General features: G+C 37.5%; 1 protein-coding gene across 5 annotated transcripts in view; it reads left to right on the top strand.

Moving 5' to 3' along the window:
• TTC3 (tetratricopeptide repeat domain 3) overlaps positions 1-19,402 on the top strand; it is a 48,674-nt gene that overhangs the window by 2,578 nt on the left and 26,694 nt on the right. For 4 of the 5 annotated variants that reach the window (XM_027701743.1, XM_027701742.1, XM_027701740.1 and 1 more), the window contains exons 3-17: positions 383-428; positions 1,415-1,547; positions 2,346-2,433; positions 3,187-3,240; positions 3,970-4,093; positions 4,298-4,383; positions 4,606-4,700; positions 6,490-6,552; positions 6,965-7,019; positions 7,608-7,770; positions 7,902-7,950; positions 8,796-8,910; positions 9,840-9,894; positions 16,862-16,922; positions 17,988-18,054. In XM_027701743.1, the coding sequence (XP_027557544.1) occupies positions 383-428; positions 1,415-1,547; positions 2,346-2,433; positions 3,187-3,240; positions 3,970-4,093; positions 4,298-4,383; positions 4,606-4,700; positions 6,490-6,552; positions 6,965-7,019; positions 7,608-7,770; positions 7,902-7,950; positions 8,796-8,910; positions 9,840-9,894; positions 16,862-16,922; positions 17,988-18,054 (1,254 nt within the window). Of the gene's footprint in view, positions 1-382; positions 429-1,414; positions 1,548-2,345; positions 2,434-3,186; positions 3,241-3,969; positions 4,094-4,297; positions 4,384-4,605; positions 4,701-6,489; positions 6,553-6,964; positions 7,020-7,607; positions 7,771-7,901; positions 7,951-8,795; positions 8,911-9,839; positions 9,895-14,804; positions 14,987-16,861; positions 16,923-17,987; positions 18,055-19,402 lie in introns of those variants that run through there. The other variant, XM_027701744.1, reaches the window with a different exon arrangement.

The following is a 19,402-nucleotide window of genomic DNA, read 5'->3' as shown; positions in this document are numbered from 1 at the left end:
TATATAAATATACACACACTGTCAAAACTTAATTATTACTTTTTGAAAACCTGTGTTGTCTTCTTAAACACGTGTAGTCAGGTGTTCTTGAACATTATTTTGCTGCCTTGTACCTGGTTTTGACTTACTAATTTCCAGAACACTGTTCTAGTGTGATTTAAAATACTGTTTAAATTAATAAAGGTTTTCCTGCCCATTCATAACCATTAATCTGTGGACATTTTTTAATGGATGTGCAGGTAAACATTTTTTTTCCTATGGAACAGCCTCTACACCTTTGTGTTAAATAACTCCAGCAAACATGCTTTTTGTTCCCTGTTTGCTTTGGTTTGTTTTATTTGCTTTTTGGCTGTGTAATGTTAAAAAGTATGTTTGTCTTTAGGGTCATGGAACATTTGGTCAGACAGTGCTGCCTAATCCTAAAACAGGTATGTGAACTAAACCAATTTGCTTAAATTTTTAATGCACTTTTGTGCTGGTTTTGATTCCTTTTTGATTTTTTTCCTTATTTTGCCTGAATAAATAGAATTCATTACCCATGTTTTAACTGTAGCTGTGTTTTAGCTGTAGAGGTCCAAAGACAATTTCAAGTTGATTTTTTTTTATAGGTGAGTTTTTGCAGTTATAACAGTTAAAAAATTTCAGGGGTGGCAGAAAAGCAGGTGGCTCCAAGAGTGTGTGAAGTTCTTCAAAACTGTTTTCACTACACAAATGGTAACCTGGAATATGCAGGAGACTCACAAGGACAAAGCCAGCTGTGTAAAATGAATTTTTCCATATATTCAGACCCCCACACGATGCTGCTTCTGCTCTGAGATGCCACCTCAATAATCTGATTTACCTTTTAATTTACCTCAGAGCACTGGGTGCCACCCCAATAGTCTAATTTACCTTTTAATTTCCAGGCAGACCCTGAGGGAGATGGGTTCTATTTTTGAAAGGCCTCTGAGGCCAAAGAGAATGTTGCTGATTTTTGTAGCTCTGGGCTCCATTTCTCTGGATTTATTGTAGAAAACAATTTCAGGGGTGCAGGTGGAAGTGGCTCGTGTTTTATCTGGAAAAAACTAAACTCACAGCATCACTTATTTAGAAGCATTTATTCATTTATAACTAATTATATCAGTACAATCTGGAACCCAGGCAATCCCTTGAGCAAGGAATGTAAAGCCTGCCATGAGATCCCTATTCCTACCTCCGTATAAATTCCCTCTCCCCCTTTAATTTGTAATAAAACTTAAGTTTCCAGGTGGGTTTGGAGCATTCAGGTCTCCTTGTTCAGGTTGGTTTGGACTTAGGAATAAAAAGTCTGCGAATAATTGATGGGGGTGTTTATTACAATTTGGAATTTTGAATTATATCTTAACCCCTGCAATGCCTGGACTGTGTGATCCAATTCCCACCTGTTTTCCTGGAGGTGTTGATCCCTGTGAAGTTTGGTGCAATCAGCCTGTGGAGAGATTGAGAGAACATTGCAACGTGATTAAAATCCAGATGCTTTGGCCTCTGCTCTTCACCCCAGAAAGCATTTCTTTCCAAGAGGAATTTGGGTGAGTAACCACATTTTCCAAGGGATTTTTCTCTGCTTTTCCTTGTTCCCTGTGAAAGATCATTGTGTGTTTTCAGTGGTGCTTAAACTGGCTGCAGAAATGTTGTTGTTAACAGTGGCTTTAACTTAGTCAAGGCCAAAAGTTCCTCAAACCACAGAAGGAAATATTAAGGAGGGGTGTGTGAAGTTTGGAATCTAAAAGGTGTGTTTAAGTGCTTAAATAGATGCCTGAGATTTCAAAAGCACCAAGAGCTTTTATTTGTTTGTTTATTTATTTGTTCATTATTTATTTATCCCTCCTCCTCTATTTTAAAAATCTGAGTTTGTAAACATGGTCTTGCTTAGATCTAATTTTTAATTATTATAATTGTTATAATATATTATCATACCGTAATTATGAATATAATATTTATATATAAAATAACTTAATATATTATTTTATTTTATTTATAGATTATTTTATCTAGATTTTATTTTATTTATAGATTATTTTATCTATATTTTATTTTATTCATATATAAATATATATATTATATATGTATATGATATTATTTATATATAAAATAACTGTATATTGCATTCATATAATATTTATGTATAAAATTACTGCATATTATATTAATATAATATTTATATTAAAACAATTTAATATTATATTAATATTATATTTATATTATATGTTCTATAATATAATAATAATAATTGTTAGTATGCTAAGAAGATGTTAATTAAATGTTAGCAATTAGGACCATGTACCACAGTGTTACTTCTCTCCATAATAACTTGTGTTTTTAAACAGTTTGCTCTTTCAGGGGTGGCGTCTGTGGAAGACAATGTCTGAGTGTAATTTTGTGGAAGACCTTGCTGATTTAATTAAAAAAGTTGTTGTAAGTACTGTATTTTAACTTGGTGTAAGTTCTCAAGTAGAACAGGTTAATTAAATCTGTACCTTAAGCAGCTTGGGATTATATCTGAAATGAGACATTTCCTTTTGCTGGAGTGAATAAATTGTGTGATGGCTGAGTTGCAGCTTTCTAGAAAGAAAAAGCATCCCAGGCTTTATCACAGTTGGGATAACTTAGTAAATAATTGCAGTCAATAATGTGATTGATGGACAAATGACTTAAATACTTTATTTTTCCCCCTCACTTATTTTTCCCTCGCTCAACAAATGGCATTTTGAATTTGCTGTTATTGCTGACTTAAAACACAAATATAACAGTGCAGAGAAGGATGTAAGAAATGCTCTCAGCAGCTGAAGTGGGGACATTTGTTGTGGTTTTTACATTCAGTTATGACACAGTTCTTTTTTTCATTTCTTGAAAGTCTGTGCTCCGCTTTTCCAGTCCACGTTACTGCTCCTCTGCTTCCCTCTTCTTCCTTCCTCAGCCTTTACCTCCTTCTCCATGTAAAACATTGTATATCCAACAGTCAAATTCATTTATTTTTCCACAAAAAATTTGCTCCTGATTACAGGAATATTGCCTGAATTTTGGCAATGGAGCACAGCAGCTCTCCCAGTGATGCTTCATTGAGGCAGAACAGAAAATGTTACTCAGCTAAACCTGAGCAGACAGAAACTGAAATGCTCAGCTCTTTAATAACTTGATTTTTATTTGCTTTCTCTCTTCCTGTTCCAGAACATTCCGCACTTTATCAGTGGCATATTGAGGATTGGCAATGGGATAGAAAATGTAAGTTTTTCCAGTTGTTTTTAAGATTCCCAAGCAGTGACACCCGTTCAGTCTGTGCGTGGCAGAGGAGGAGTGTGGTTGGCAAACCTGCTGATCCACCTTTATCCCCAAATTCAATCCACAGCAGAACTATACTTCCACATTTTTCACCTTGTAAACTTGGTGAATGTTCTCTTAATTTCCCTGTTTTCACCAGTTTTTTTCCCACTTGCTGGTGTCTGTTGCCTGCTGTGCATGAGCTGCCAAAGCTGAAATAAAAACGTAATATAAAAATAAAAAAATAAAAGCATAAACATAACAGTGATATAAATAAACATAAATATGAAAAATAAAAATATAAATATAAAAAGTATATAAATAAAAGACAAAAGACAATCTCACAACAGGAGAAACAGAATAAATAGAACTATGTGTTACCCAGTTGCTGTATTTTGGGTGATATTTGTCTTTTAAGTCATCTGGGTTTTGATCTTATTTTTTGGTAGTCGTCAGAAAAAAGTTTCTAAATCAAATCCTAGGGCTTTTATATTATTTTTCAAGAATTTCAGTCATCAAAAAGAAGTTTCTCAATCAAAAGCCAACATTTGAATGCCTTCCCTGACTCCTGTGGCAAGAGTGACTGGTTGAGTTTTGTGACTCCGCTGTGCTTGAGGTATCCAGATATTTGTGAGCTGTTTTCTGCTTCTTTATTTTCCTTCTTTTTTTTTCTTTTTTTCTCCATTGAAATAGGGTTTCTTTCACCTTGAGGAGGCAGTGGATTGGATCAGGTGTGTGGGTGATGCCAACGTTCTGCAGGGCCTGGAGGAACTCAGGGATTTTCGCCGGCTTAAACTTGCAACTGTTTTTACTCAGTGTAAGTCTGAAAACTCCCCAAGAAACAGTGATGAGGAAAGTCATTTAATATTAGTAACTGTGCAGTAGTTCATGTTCTTATATATTTCATTTTGGGCTTATTGAATAATCAATATATTACAGGGATTCTCAGTGGCAGATGATAAACCCTTCATGTCTTCGGTAGCTTTTTCACCCACTGCATTTCTCTGAATTTTGTCACCAGGGGAACGTTCCATCATTAAAGTTGCATTGGAAGATTGTGATTTAGTTGAAGAATTGAAAGCTCAGACCTGTGAGAGCTCCAGGAAGGTGAGAGAAGCTTTCAGGATGGGTTTTGTGCTTTTTTTTAATTGGTTTTGGGAGGGGCTTCTAATGATCAAGGCTTATAAAAATGCCCAAATGATTAAAGATAAAAGCTTCAGAAGCTTGAGTGTGTCATTGTCCTGATGTAAATAATTACCTTTACTTCTCATTGTTGAATTAAATGAGTTTAGTCACAGTTTCTGAATTTATTTCTTCGTGGTTTCACAGGACAGTGAATTTATGAAACAGAGAGGAAATGAAGAATTTTCCCATGGAGCCTTTGTTTCTGCTATAATCTCATACACTAAAGCCATAGAGCTTTGGTAAGAACTGAACTGGTGAACTAGGTTGTGTTTTATATGTATGTAATATAATTTTTTATATGTATTCAGCTTTTTCAGATTTATCCTCATTTTTCATAGTTTTACACGAACCACTCTACTTAGAGGCCAAATTGGAAAAAAAAAAAGCCACATGACACATTTCTTGTTCTATTTTGTTTCCCATTATTATTGTTTGGTTGTGCTTTTGTTGCTCCAGGAGTCCTGTTAGGGTTTAAAGCTGATCTAAAATGACTTAACAGCAAGTAAACCTGCAAGGAAATAAGTTATTTGGTGTCAACAACCACTTTGGGTGTTGTCCCTCTAAATATTCTTCCAGCAGAACAATGTGACCAAGTGTTGCAAATATTTATCACCTCAGTGATGCAGAAAGAATAAACAAGAACGAATATTTAAGTGTCCTCTCCTGGCAGCTCTTAGGCTTATTTTTTTTAACTCTTGTTTAATTTCTTCTCAAAAGGGATTTGCTGGAAGGCTTTGGAGACTTTCCTGAGCTCTGGAAAAAGGGAGGAAGAGATCAGATGAGAATTTTTTAATCTGAGCAGGGTTGGTGTATTCACTGCTTGTGTTACAGTCATGCCAATGCTGCTCTGACACCTTCTGGTGTCTGTGAAATACTGGGAAATATAAAATCCCACCAGGTTGTTCAAACTGTTTGGAGTTTTCAGGTTGAAGTCTGGAGCTTTGTAATTGTGCAGTTGAAAGGATCAGCATTTTGCTGATGTCTTGCTTCAGGTTTTGTGTCTTTTAAGGAGATTTCTCTGCCTGAGGTTTCCCCCAGCAGAGTCTCAGACATCTGATTTCAGGGAATAATAATTTATCAGTTGAGTGGTGGTACAGCAACAGGAACAGCTCGAGCTTGGGGCCTCCAGGAGGGGCTCAGACCAAAGAAATCCTTTGCAGTTTGGGGTCTTTTTTGGTCTGGAGTCTTCTAACACCTTCTTGGATTCTTTCTCTGTGTTGACTTCTGGCTCAGACCAGCCTTGGGGCTTTTTTGTGTAAGTCAAGACTTATCTTTACCCCCTGTTTTACCCATACCAAGGTCTCACTCCCTCTCTGTTGCCTGTTCTTGAACCCTCTTATCCCATGGGATAAGTGGATCCAGCCTTTCTGTGTCCAACCCTGTTCAGCCTTTCGTGCTAACAAAGAATTAATTTAATTAATTTAAAGTTCACCTACACTCAGGTTTGAGCAGGGCCCACCTAAACCCACTTGTCTGCAGTTAAACCTGACCCAACACGGTCACACAATTTCTAATATTCTCTGAGTAAATGTCCCGTGGCAGGAATACATTTTGGTCCCAAATTCCAGCTGATTTCAGCCCTTTTTCCAGAGTTGAGTGAGGCTGACTTGTGTCAAGTGACTCAGGGGGAGCAAACCAAGAAGGCTTTGCTGGAGAAAGGGGGAGGGAGGAGCAGAATTCAAGTGTGAGAGCAAAGGAAACCCTGTGGTTTGTAAAGAGCAAAGGAAGTCACATCATTTCCAGGAACTGTAGAGCTGAGCTGGTTTTTTTTTAAGAATAAGCTGAGAACGATTTGAATTGCTTGGAAGTCGCATCAATGGGCCCAAATGTTACCAATTATTGCATAATTAAAATGAACATCCTCAGTGATTTAACTTGTAAATCCATGGGATTTGAGGAAGCTGGAGTGTGTTGGTGCTAGAGAAGCCTGCAGGCAATTGTTGGGAAAATCCACTCTTTTTTTTCCTCCTTAGGATTTTCAGAAGTAATATATGGTACTAACTCTTCATAATATATATTTTTTTTAAGCCGTACAAACCACCTTCTGTATGGAAACAGAGCTCTTTGTTTCATTCTCACAGGAGACTACGAGTAAGTAACCCCTTTGTCATCTGAAATGTGGTGATCTTCACTTAAAAATAGGCACCATGAACAAGAAAAAGAGTATTTTTAAAGCTGACATATAGAGTTATTTGTGACTCTATGGCTAAAGTTATATGTTATTATAGTTATATGTGACTGTAGTTATTTGTGACTAGAGCTGCCCCATCCCTGGAAGTGTCCAAGGCCAGGTTGGAGCAGCCTGGGATGGTGGAAGGTGCCCCTGCCCATGACAAGAGGTTGGAACTGGATGATCTTTAAGGTCCCTTCCAACCCCACCCATTCCCTGAATTGCTCTTTTATTCCCTTGGTGTTTTTATAGTGCCTTGGACACCCAGCCTGTAGATTTTTCTGAATTACAAATAACAAATTCCTCTTCTTTTTTTCCCCTCCCTTCTCCAAGGAGAGCTGTTGTTGATGGGAAAAGAGCCACTGTTTTGAAGCCTGATTGGCCAAAGGTTAGTTCCATATTTCAAACAATGAAACCTCGTTTCAAAATTGTCTTTTGTTGGTGTTGTAAAGCAAGACGAGAACCCAGAGGTGTCTTCTAATGACAGAAGAATGCAAAGGACTAAGAATTCTTCCTCAATCAGCCAAGTACACAGTTTGTATATTTATATTAGAAGCATATCAAATTAACATTTTTAAATGTTGTTACAAGGTGTTCTGCCTCTTTAAAGGCAGAAGAAAACGTTTATTTTGTCGTGCATAGCTGTGTTATCACCTATTTAAAAGGAATATATGTAGTCCTTGCAATAAAAAAAATCCTGATTAATGTATTTCCCAATATCCTTGGCCTGAAGAAGAGTAAATAAGGGACAAAAAGTAGCTGTTGAGATCAGGGGAAAAACCAAATTTGCTTCTTCCCAAAGCCAGAGTTTACAAGCTGCTCCCAGCTGAAAACTAAATATTCATGGTTTGAGAGCAGTTAGACACGATTTCACTTTGTTTTGTCTACTGCAGCCGGTTGGGGAGTAATTTCTTTTATTTTTTTTTGCCTTATTTGTGTGAATAAAAGCTTAAAATCCCAACTCCTGTCCTTGTAGGGTCACCACCACTATTGCAAGGCCCTGTCCCTGCTGGGGAGGCCCGAGCAGGCTCTGGCAGCAAACGAGAGGGCTCAGGAGCTCTGCAGGAATGTCCCTGACGGGCTCAAGGAACTCGTTCAACAGCATCACAAGCTGAAAAGGACCTTAGAAGAAATTAATGGTAATTTTTTTTCAGATTTCGAGATGTGCCTCGAGCACAGCAAAATTCCTTTGGGGATGATTTTTCCTTTTAAATTATTTATTTATTTATTTATTTATAATTTTTTATTATTTTTTTTAAATTTTCCACAGGTACTAAACAACGTAAACAGAAGGCAAAGAAGTCTCTGCTTGAGAAAAAGTGAGCAGTTGTCATGTTTTACCTTTTCACATAATTAATTAATAATTTCAATAATTTTAAGTGATTAATAATTGATAATATTAATAAGTAATAATATTAATAATTTTTAATGATTAATAATATTGCTCAATGTAATATCGATACAATTAAAAATAAAACAATATTAATAATATACTAAAATACTATACTATAATACTATACTAAAATATAAAATATATTTTATATACTTAATAAAATATATTTTATATATAATAAATATTATTGTGCTATACTATAATAAAATATACTATAATATAATGATACTATACTAGAATAAAATATAAAATAATAAGTAATAAAAGTAATAATGCCCAATGCTTGATATCATTTAAATAATGCATAACAAAATGTGGGCAATATCTATGATATCTCCCAATAAATAAAACTAGAAGGATTAAATTTATCACGACTGCAACAGATCTAATAAACCTTATAGAGGGCTCCTAGGAACTAAATAAATTTACTTTAATTTAAACTATCTTGAATATCCTGGCCTGCACCCAAAGCAGCAGGTAGTTATTAATCCGCATTATTAATTATTTAGGTTTTAAAAAAATATAAATGTAATTCAATTCCCGTCCCTTTTGTAGAAAATAGTGCTTTTTTTTGTTGTTGTTGCTGCTATATTTTTGCACAGCAATTTGGAGGTGTAAAAAGCTGACTGATCAAATCTTTTAAATATGCTTATGGAGTTACACTTCTCTGAAGGGCAGACTCATATTAATCCCTTTTTTATATGTTACATGTATGATATGTGCCTTAAATATGGAGAAAAGCAATAAGAGTTCTCTCTTTTTATGTATCAGAGACTGCAGCTCTTCAAAATCTCATGGAATAACCTCTCAGGAACAAAAAGAAATAGAAAAAATCAGAAAGAGAACTCAGGCTGACCCTAAAGGTCCTCAAAAACATGATCCCAAGGTGAGTTATGCTGGAATTACAGGATTAACAATACCTTGATATTTTTTTCACCAGCCTGATGTTATTCAATGCTGTGGCTGGAATTTTGCAGGCACTGAGTTTTTTTAACAATTATGCACTTTCCCTGTGATATTTGACTGCCAAGTCTGTGCTCAAAACTTGGGGTTTCAAGGAGGTGGGAGGTGGTTGCTGAAGATGTCCTGTCTTTTACACTAATTATTAATTTAAAGAGACATTTGTGCTCCTTCTGATTGCCTTTGCTGTTGTTCTTTTAAGATAATAAATTGTCATAATTGAGCCTACGAAGCGGGTCATTAAAAATAAGCCACCTAATGTAGAAAATGGTGATAAATAATGTGATTTAATAGCAAGGCCCAAACAATTTAACACACACACACGTGAAAAAACTCTGGTTTTTTTTTCCAGGAGAGGTGGGCAGGGACTGATGACGTTTCAGTGGGGAAAACGAAACCAAAGTGGGAGGGCAAAGGGCAGGAAATGAAAACTGGAGCCTGCTGGCAGAGAAAACAAGCTGCAGACAGCACCAGAAGGGCTTAAAGTGCTTTAGGATTTTTATTTTTTTTAATTGTCTCACAAGAACTTTCATCTGCTTTCGTGCCATGAAAATCTTTGTCATGTAGGTCTGTAAACTTCCTTCAGGATGAGCATTTCTGTGAGAAAGGCTGGTGTTTGTCAGGCTAGCAGATAATATAAATTGATACCAATTTGGGGAGGGGAAATCTAAACTGTACAGCTGCACTTTGATTAATGAAATAATTATTTTTTTACCTCTTGGTTGGGGACATAATATAGCACGTTATCATTGGGATTTCTCTGTTTAAATGCTGGTTGTTGAGGTTTTTTCCCTTTGTTTAAATTCATTGAGTGAGATTGATTTAGGTTTTGTTCTCTGATGTATTTGCCATTAGGTGACTGACACCCAGAGACCAGAAAGCAAAGTTTCCACGCTGGAGTTGCCACAAAGTGAGTTTATTTTTATTATTTATCAAGTCTGTGTCGTTTCTTCCTCTGCTGTTGCCATAACTAATAATCCAAAGAGCATCTGATGTTATTTTCACAACAGGAAGAGATCATGTTTCACATCTTTTCCTGTTACTCAGATGATGCTTCTCTTCTTTATTCCTGTCCTAATTCCCTCGTGCTTTTGTGGTTTGAATCTCCTTGATGTGGCTGAATTCAAAATCGAAACTGGAACTAAAAAGTGAAAACTGAGTCACAGGCTAGGAATGCTTTCCCTCCTCCTGAGACAGGTTTGGGATCTAAAGGGATCTGAATTTAAGAGGAGTGTGTGGGTAGTTTCAATATTTACAATTCATTTGTGGTGGCTAAAGCTCAGAAAACAAGTTTGCAGTTGGAGAGGAAAAATATTTGTCAGAGTGGATTTTTAGCTGCAGAGTTAAAGTTGGTGTGATTTATTGTTTATGTTTGGTTTTTTTCAATGAATAAATCAATTTATGGAGAGAATCCCGACCCCCCAAAACTCCCACAGTGCCAGAGTTTCACTTTTCTGGAGCGAAAGTGAAGTGCAAGAAGTTCTGAGCTTCAAAGTGAAATCTTTTCCTAAATTTTCCTTGGGGTTTTTATCACCTGCTCTGAAGTCTCTGGTGCCTGGCTCTGCTGTTCTTTGGGCTTAAATTCTCACTTGAAGAGGTGCCAAAATGCAGAGCACTCGAAAATTTGATTTTTAGGAAACCATTGAAGATTCATTACAAAATGTAATATTTAAAATGAGCAGTAGGAGAAGTGATCTTGCTTTTGTGGGCTTTGGCTGCCCCTGGATCCCCTGGAAGTGTCCAAGGCCAGGTTGGACGGGGCTTGGAGCATCCTGGGCTAGTGGAAGGTGTCCCTGCCCGTGGCAGGGGGTGGCACTGGGTGATATTAAATGTTCCTTCCAAACCAAACCAAACCACTCTGTGATTCTGTGGCTCTATGAAGAAACCATGAAGTGCTGAAGGAACTTGATGCAAAAAGCATAAATTGGGGAAGGTTCTTAGGAAAGGGGAAGTCAAGCTCTGGAAGACAAACCTGTTTTGGGGAACTACGCCCGGATGGTGCCAAGGAGCAAAACACGAGATGGCACAGGGGGAATTTTGGGGGGAGTTTGAAGGAAGTGACAAGTGAATTCCAGGCATTTTGCTGAGCAAGAAGGTGTGGTCTGAACGCTGATGGAACCTGAGAACATGTTATAAAACAGAGGTTTGTTGAAGCAGTGGAAAAGATGAACAGCAACGTGCCTGTGCCAGGACCCACCCAGTCAGTGATAACCACGGGATTATAAGGGATTCCCTGGTTCCAGTGGACTCCAGGGACATTTGGAGTTCTGCTCACCTGGCAGCAAGACCAAATCATGCCAATGCCTTTGGAATGTGGTAAGAGAGAGAGATCTGTGCATCCCTTTGGCTCTGCCAGCAATATGGAGGTTTGGGAGAACCCCCCCCTTGCTTTTCTAAATTCCTTCTCCAGGAGGAGTCTGGGGGCAGTTGGATCCAGTCTTAGGTACAGACCTGGACAACAGTTTATGTCTGAGGGTTTATAGAGGTCTAATTGATCCTTTATACAACTTTGTCCCTCAGGATTAAGGATGGCAAACCAGATATATTTGTACAGGTAATATAAATCCTGTATTTCAGTTGATGGTGATGATGATTAGACCAAAGGACTTGAATCAGAGTTATCTGCTACACACTATAAATGGTTGTAACTGCTATTTTTTATGAAATCAATAAAAGCTATCTAATAATTACTATTTTTCAGCCTGGAGAAGAGAAGGCTCCAGGGAGACCTTAAAGCTCCCTTCCAGTGCCTAAAAGGGGCTTAAGAGAAAGCTGGAGAGGGACTTTCCATAAGGGCAGGGGTTACAAAGGGGAGGGGGGTAACCCAGGTTCTTATCAATAATTCCCTTGGGGTGGATTAGAGTGAAACAACACTATGTCTGAAAACATATATAGGTAGGGTTTATTTTAACAATTTTGTTTTAATAGGTATGTCAGCATTTTGGGGGTTGTCATCTATGTCATCTATCATAGGGGGGAAAATGCGTGAGGGAGTGTGATAAATAAATAATTGTGATTCGTGAAACAAATAGGTGATTACATCAAAATAAAACAAACGGATTGTAAAACTTAATTACACCCCCATGAAGAAATAAAACAGACCCTTACAAGGTCAAGGGGCCCTGAACCTCCCTACTATCCTAAGAATAAAATATGGTCTTTTTAGGCGCCTGTTCATCCAAGAATGCATGAATTATGACTGGTTGTAGAGATAATCATTTAGCTTTAGCTGTAAGAAAACCCATATATTAAATACTTAGCAAAAACCTGTAGAATGTATATGTATATGATATAATTAATATGCATGAAGTAGCTAAGATAAATACTAAATGTACCCTGTAGTAGGTGTGCAGATTTGGGGAACTGGTCCCCATTTCTGTCACCCAACTGGCTGCTTTGCTTTTACCATATAATAAACTCTTATTCAGAAACTTATAGAAACTCGAGACTTTGTTTATCACAGGAGACAAAGGAAAGACAGGATAAGGGTAAGGGAGAGTAAGGGAAAGAAAAGTGAGAGTGGAAGGATGTAAATAGTCACAACCCACGGGGTCCAGGGATGGAACTGGGTAGTTGCAGCTTCCATGTCTGTGAGTTGAAGTGGTGGCCTTGACCCGCTGGGGGTGAGGGAGGGAAGCCCCCACACTCCAAGAAGTTATGAGTTACTATATCCATGGTTGGTATGTTAGATTTTAGTTGAATGGCATTTAAAATTAGACCATTCAAGGAAAAAATAGGGTTGATTAATTTCTTCTTTTGATGGTTTCTTTTACCTCCATGGAGATTTTGTTGTGAATGATAGATTGGTTCCTTATATATAATGAAGAAAAAAGTGATGGAGCTGAACCATGGTTGGTGTCACGGGCCATGCCACGAGCCTCCAGCATCTCCTGGGTCTGTGCTGAGATCCCATGAGGGGTCTGGAAAAGGTTTTTTTTCCCGCCTTTCAAGATTATCAGAGAGGTGGAGATGGGCTTTGATGGGCCATCAGAGGGATAATGCACTTTGATGGACCATCGGAGGTCTAAGGCAAAAGTCGTGCAGAAGCCTGCAAAAGTCCCTCGGCAATCCTAGAATGCATAAATCATTAACCCTTTCAGCCTCTGACAGCAGGTAGTGGTGGGACAGGGAGCTGGAGCAGGGCAGGGTTGGGTTGGATGTGTTATAGGTAAATAAACCTAAATCAAAATTTAGCAGCAAAATTTATTGTGAGATTTATATAAAGTGCAGATAAGCAAATCAGGGCGCTGGGTGGCCTGAGGAGACCCCTGCTCCCCACTGGCCCACAAGCCCAATAAAAACAAACAGCAACTTTTATACTTTTCCAACTCCCCTCCCATAGTCACTTGTTAGCTCTTGATTGGGTTTGGGTTCGTGGGCTTCGTTCTGGTTGGTTCTGTTGTAGGCCCATTTCAATTACCAGGGACTTTTCCATCAATAGCTTTAATCAGCCCAATGTCCTTGGAGCTGAATATGGGAAGGTATCCAGATGATCCAGATGTTTCTCCTTGGCTCTTCTTTATCATCTCCATCCTTGACCCTCTGATCCTCGTTCTCTTCTTCTTTTCTAATGAGTAACTTAGACAATATTTTTAGAAAAGCAGGATATCGTATACGTGTTCAATAAAGCAGAATACTTTATCTTTGCCAACTTGGGAACTGCCATTTGCAGGACAGTCAATTTATAATAATAATACAGCAGTTAACTATTCCACAGCTTACAATTCCCTAGTCCCAACCAAGCATTAGTTATAATATACAGAAAATACAATATATATATTTTGACGAGTAAGTTTTCCTGTTGCTTACTTATTACAGATATTAGGAATAAATTCTTCCCTGTGTGGATGGTGATGCCCCAGAACAGGTCGCCCAGAGCAGCTGGAGAAAGGGCAGTGTGGCAGAAGGGATGGCTGGATTTTGGGGGAACTGGGGAGGGAAAAGGGATCATAAAAGGCAGGATGTTGGGAGAGAACTGAACAACTCCTGGCTCAAGAAGAGATCAGAGGTCTGTGAGATGCGTTGAATGCAGTGATTTCATCAAACTCGTGCGCGTTCTGTGTTTGGTTTTATTTTTTTATTTTTTTTATTTTTTTTTTTTACTTTCATTGCTTTATTTTAATTTTCTGTTTTTTCCTTTCTCCAGAATGCATAAATCATTAACCCTTTCAGTCTCTGACAGTGGTGGGACAGGGGGGATTGGCCTCGAGGTGGAGCAGGGGAGGGTTGGGTTGGGTATTAGGAATAAATTCTTCCCTGTGTGGATGGGGTTGGGTTGGATATTAGGAATAAATTCTTCCCTGTGTGGATGGGGTTGGGTTGGATATTAGGAATAAATTCTTCCCTGTGTGGATGGTGATGCCCCAGAACAGGTCGCCCAGGGAGGCTGGAGAAGGGGCAGCGTGGCAGAAGGGATGGCTGGATTTTGGGGGAATTGGGGAGGGAAAAGGGATCATAAAAGGCAGGATGTTGGGAGAGAACTGAACAACTCCTGGCTCAAGAAGAGATCAGAGGTCTGTGAGATGCGTTGAATGCGGTGATTTCATCAAACTCGTGCGCGTTCCGTGTTTGGTTTTCTTTTTTTATTTATTTATTTTTTTTACTTTCATTGCCTCATTTTCACTTTCTGTTCTTCCTTTCTCCTCCCCCTCGTTATGGGGAACAGAACACTTGATTTGAAGGGAGGAGTCGGGCTCCCAAGGACTGGCTGATCCGAGTTTGCTGCAGGGTGGGAAGGAACAGCCTTTTTTTTTTTTTCCTTTGCCTTTGTTCACTTAAAGGCTTAAGACTTGCAGGAGTTTTAATGGAAGGGAACTTAATGTCATATTATCTTGTTTTAAAGTTACTGCTTTTTTTAATTCAGTTTTCAGTATATTTGGTACTTTCTGTCTTCATGACCTGTCTTTTTGAGCATGTGTATATTTTTGTCAAGTATCTCTGGTCCCTCCTAATGGAAAGTTGTAGTGAAAGTAATACAACTAATATTTTTAAATGTTTATGGGGTAAGTAAATCATGTTTGCTGTTGAATTGGTGTATCTCCTTAAGTGTTTTAGCTGTAAGTCATCAGGATTTGCTTGTTACCTTTTATTTAGAAGTTTTTCACTTAATCTGAAAGTAGGATTTAGGTTGGGTGGTCTGTGGGAAGAGTTGTTTCTGTGGGAAATGTTTCTGAAATAATTTTAGTTGAATGGCATTTAAAATTAGACCATTCAAGGAAAAAATAGGGTTGATTAATTTCTTCTTTTGATGGTGAGATGGTTTCTTTTACCTCCATGAAGATTTTGTTGTGAATGATAGATTGGTTCCTTATATATAATGAAGAAAAAAGTGATAAATCTCCATGTCTAAATGGCTAAATGATGATATGCTGGAAGTGTTTTCTGGCTTGCAAAAGGATTATTGTTTTCCATCATTTAAATATCTCTATTATGAGGAATTTCTGGTGATTATTAGTGTAGCTTTGGAGTTTTCATGTGTCTGAACTGTTTTCAACAGGCACCTCTTGGAGAAACGGTTCACAGAATTAAGTCTGAACATGTTCAGTCTTTGTGAGCCTTGAGTTTTGTTCTGATTCATTGAAATTTTATGTCATTAAGTAGTTTATAATGAGCAATGACTACTGGCCCAAGGTATTTAAGTGTGCATCCATTTGATTTAACTTGAGGAATGGTTATGTGAGACATCCCTCTGGCTGGAGGGAGGTCCCTCAAATGGGTACATTTGTGCTTTTCCACGGTGTCCTCCAGGATTTTGTACCTAATAATATAAAATACTTCTCTGAGGATCATAAAATAAGCATTTTTTTAAGCATAGGCCGTGGCTAAAACTTCATGTGTAAAATTAATAATTCCTTTTTTCTCATTGGAGTTTCTGGTAGTTCAGCAGAAGCCTAATAATCAAGCAAGATTTAAGGGTTTAGAGAGCTGCACCTCATTTTTGGGTTCCAGGGCTTGAAAAGCTTCAATCCAGACTGCTGTCTGTGTGACTGTGTCCAATATGAGGAATATTTGTGAGTGTTTTCTCACTGCTGGGACTTAAAATTGTTTGAAAATGAAAAACTTTCTTGGCTCAATCACGGGGCACATTCAGTGCCTGATGTGGGGTTTTAATTCCGTGGGAAACAGTGGAGAGAGAGGATTTTGCAGTTGCTGGTGTGGCTTCCTGGGTGTGACCATCACAATAAAGAATTCAGGCCTGTTTTCTACCTTGTTGCTCAGGAACTGTTTGCTCAGTGACTGTTCACTGACAGCATCGAATCCCCGAAGCTGTGAAGTGTAAATTCGGTGTCAAGTGTTGGGTGTGAAGTTCCAGGGTTGGAAACGGAGCTGCCTCAACCCTTTCTTGTCTTTGGGATCCAGTATTTCCAAATATTTTTCCATTTATTTGCGTTTCTGAGACTGGCAGGGGTTGAACTTGACTTCAGCTCTGTGGTTTTAAACTCTTCCTGCAGAATTCCCCCAGTGGAACTTGAACTTCCAATAGGGATCTCTTATTCCCTGCAAAAATTCTGATTTCTGACTAATAAGGACTAATATCAACTCTAGTTCTGTAGAACAGGCTGATTTCTTTAGCTTGGAGTTTAATAATTAAAATATAATATTGTGGAATCAGATCATATCTTGCAGAACTTTAAGATATGTTTGTTTGAAGTATCTTTCCCTTCTATGAGATTAATAAAATCCTACACTATTTAACAAAAATATCAAATTCAATACTCAGGGGTGGCTTTTTGAAAAACTTGTTGGTTGTCTCAGTTTTCGATATTATAAATTTTTAACATCTGTTTATAAAGGAAAATGTGAGTTCCAAGTGCTTTTTTTTTAAATATATTTCAAGTGATGATCATCTTGTTTAAAATCCTTTTTTCTCATTACAGACCAAAGTCATCAAAACAAACGAAAGCAAAAACCCAAAGTTGGTGACTCTGAAAAAATGAGGTAAAAAAATACTGTTTATTTTGAAATGTATGATTACTTCGAGTTATTTTATGTAGCACTTAGAAAGGACTTAATGTCCCTTGGACTTGCTGGTTTTTTGTGGTTTTTTTACATGCTGGTAGCTGGGTGAAGTTCCCAAAATTCCTGTTTTCACAAAGAACCAGAGTTATAACTTGAAAATTAAATATTTTCCATAGCTGAGTTGAATTTTAGTCAATGACTAACTTCTACTTAGTCTTTAAGTTGTTTGCAGGCTTGAATTTTTCACTTAATTCAATAATTTCACTTAAATCAATATCTAATTTTAAGCACATTAAATACTCCTTGCAGGACATGCTGAATGTAAATGAGTGTGTTTGGTGGTTTAGGGCCAAAATTAAATTAGTTGAGATAAAAAACACTGTAGATTTTATGGGTAAAATTTATGCTTCCACCTGTTAAAAGATTTAAAACAGAAGTTTTAGCAAAAGAAATCCATATTTCCAGTGATACTGAGGCCAAGGGGGAGCTGTGACTGCACTTTCTTCTTTTCTGCTTCTCCAGCTGGAGGTTTTTGGTGGTGTTTAGGGTGGTTGTAAAACACTTGAGGGTAGAGCAGAACAAGATATTTACTTTGAAATAGGAAAATTTCCACGAAGTGACAATTTTTCCAAGGCAGATTTCACAGGTAGAAGAGTCCAAGCCTTTAGGAGAGGTTGGAGCTGAACCTGATTATTCCCAATTTTAATCTAAGTGTGACCACAAGTTCAGCTGCCTTTTAATCTGTGTTTATTACAGTACAATCCTGTTGTTTTCCCATTACTTTTGGAATGCCCCTTTAGCCAGGACAATGGAAACTTTGTCATTTATTTCACTGAACTGGATTTCTCCTTTCACTTGAAGGGGGGGGAAATGTTGTAATTTATTTTGGCACAAATCCTCCTTAAAGCAGCTGAACCATCTCCAGAATTGCTTCTCTCATGGGGAAGATGAGCAGACCTATAAAAATCACACTGTTGCTTGAAGATAAGTTTATATTTAAAGGATATTTGTACACTGTTGATGCCATTGTCCTGTTTTTCGTAGGGATCACCTTGATTTGAAGAGAGAGTCTAAAGCCGTGGAAGATAAAGGCCTCTGTGCTGTGCCACAGGTAACTGGAAATTCAGTGGGATATGGCCTTAAATGTGAATTATTTGGAGCCTTTTAGTAACACTGTGCAAAATCTTGGTTTGTTCCTAAATTTAACACTTTGTGCTGAGGATGACTTTGATCAGGAGGCAAAAATTCTGTGGTTACACTGATTTATTGCTGCCTTGTTCCTTCTCCTCCTGTAATTAGGGTAACAAGACTCAGTCTAGTCATAGACTGACTAAGCTAAAACCATGAATTTACAGCTCCCCTGTATCTTAATTTGTAAGAAAAAGGACAAATATTACTGGGAATCACTCAGGGGTTTATGATACCCCTCCCAAAGTTCTGACTGAACACGTTTTCTTGTGTTTGATAAATATGTTGGGAAATAATCATGGAACATTTTGTTGGGTGGCTGTTTGAAACACGGTGCAATTCATGTTTTGAGGGAGAATTTTCCTCCTCTGCCAAAATTCTTGGAAGGAAATCGTGGGAATGCACATAATTAATCATTTGATCTCTGTTAATTTTGGGGATGTAGACACCAAAAATCTCTACTCTGATTAATTACCTCACAAGACCAAACTCAATTCAGGAGAAGGTTCAAGTTCTACCTGCACTAAGACCCTTTATTACCTTCAAAATACCTATTTTTGTTTTGCCAGTGCATTACAAGTATCAAAAGGAGCATTTTAATTGGCTTAATTGTGTGGTGTAGCTCAACATCAAATTAATATAATTTATCCTGTTTTATGACTACATGCTCTTAACAGCATTAACTCAGTAGTTCTAGGAAATTAAAATAAGTGTTGATTATTTAATGTCCCTGCTGGAAATCCCTGCAGACTCCAGGAAGTGTCAATAGTGAAAATAAAATAACAAAATCACTCTGAAACCTTCTAGCAATGAACAAATTAACTGAGCTGGACAGAAAGTGTAGCAGAAGGAAACAGTTCTCAGGTTTTCCAAAGACACTTGTGCACAAAATGGGGCGTAAAAGTGAGGAAAAGCAGAAGTCTGGGTTGTGGTTTTGGGGTTTTTTTTAATGTGTGAGCAAAATTAAAACGGTGCTTGAACTAAACTTGAAGCTTTGTGGAGAGAAAAGGATCTAAATTTAGAAGAAAAACTTGGTTTTTTAATGGGATTGACAGCAGCAGGTCCATTGAAATCTAGAGATTTTAGAAGTAAAATTAAAAACTTTGTAAAAATGTAACTAATTTGCTGCTTTAACAGTGAAATTGTGGTAAAATGTAGAGAATTTCCAGTTGTCTTTTGGATAAGTATTTTAGCAAATTGCTTGCTTTGAAAAAAAGGAAAAAAAAGGGAAATGCTGTTTTCCTTTGGACTTACTGCCTTCCTAAATATTC

The sequence above is a fragment of the Neopelma chrysocephalum genome, unplaced genomic scaffold (genome assembly GCF_003984885.1).
Source record: "Neopelma chrysocephalum unplaced genomic scaffold, ASM398488v2 Primary Assembly neopelma1_166, whole genome shotgun sequence".
NCBI classification, from domain to species: domain Eukaryota; kingdom Metazoa; phylum Chordata; class Aves; order Passeriformes; family Pipridae; genus Neopelma; species Neopelma chrysocephalum.
Note: the sequence above shows the minus strand (reverse complement) of the source record. Positions and strands in the feature narration are given on the sequence as shown.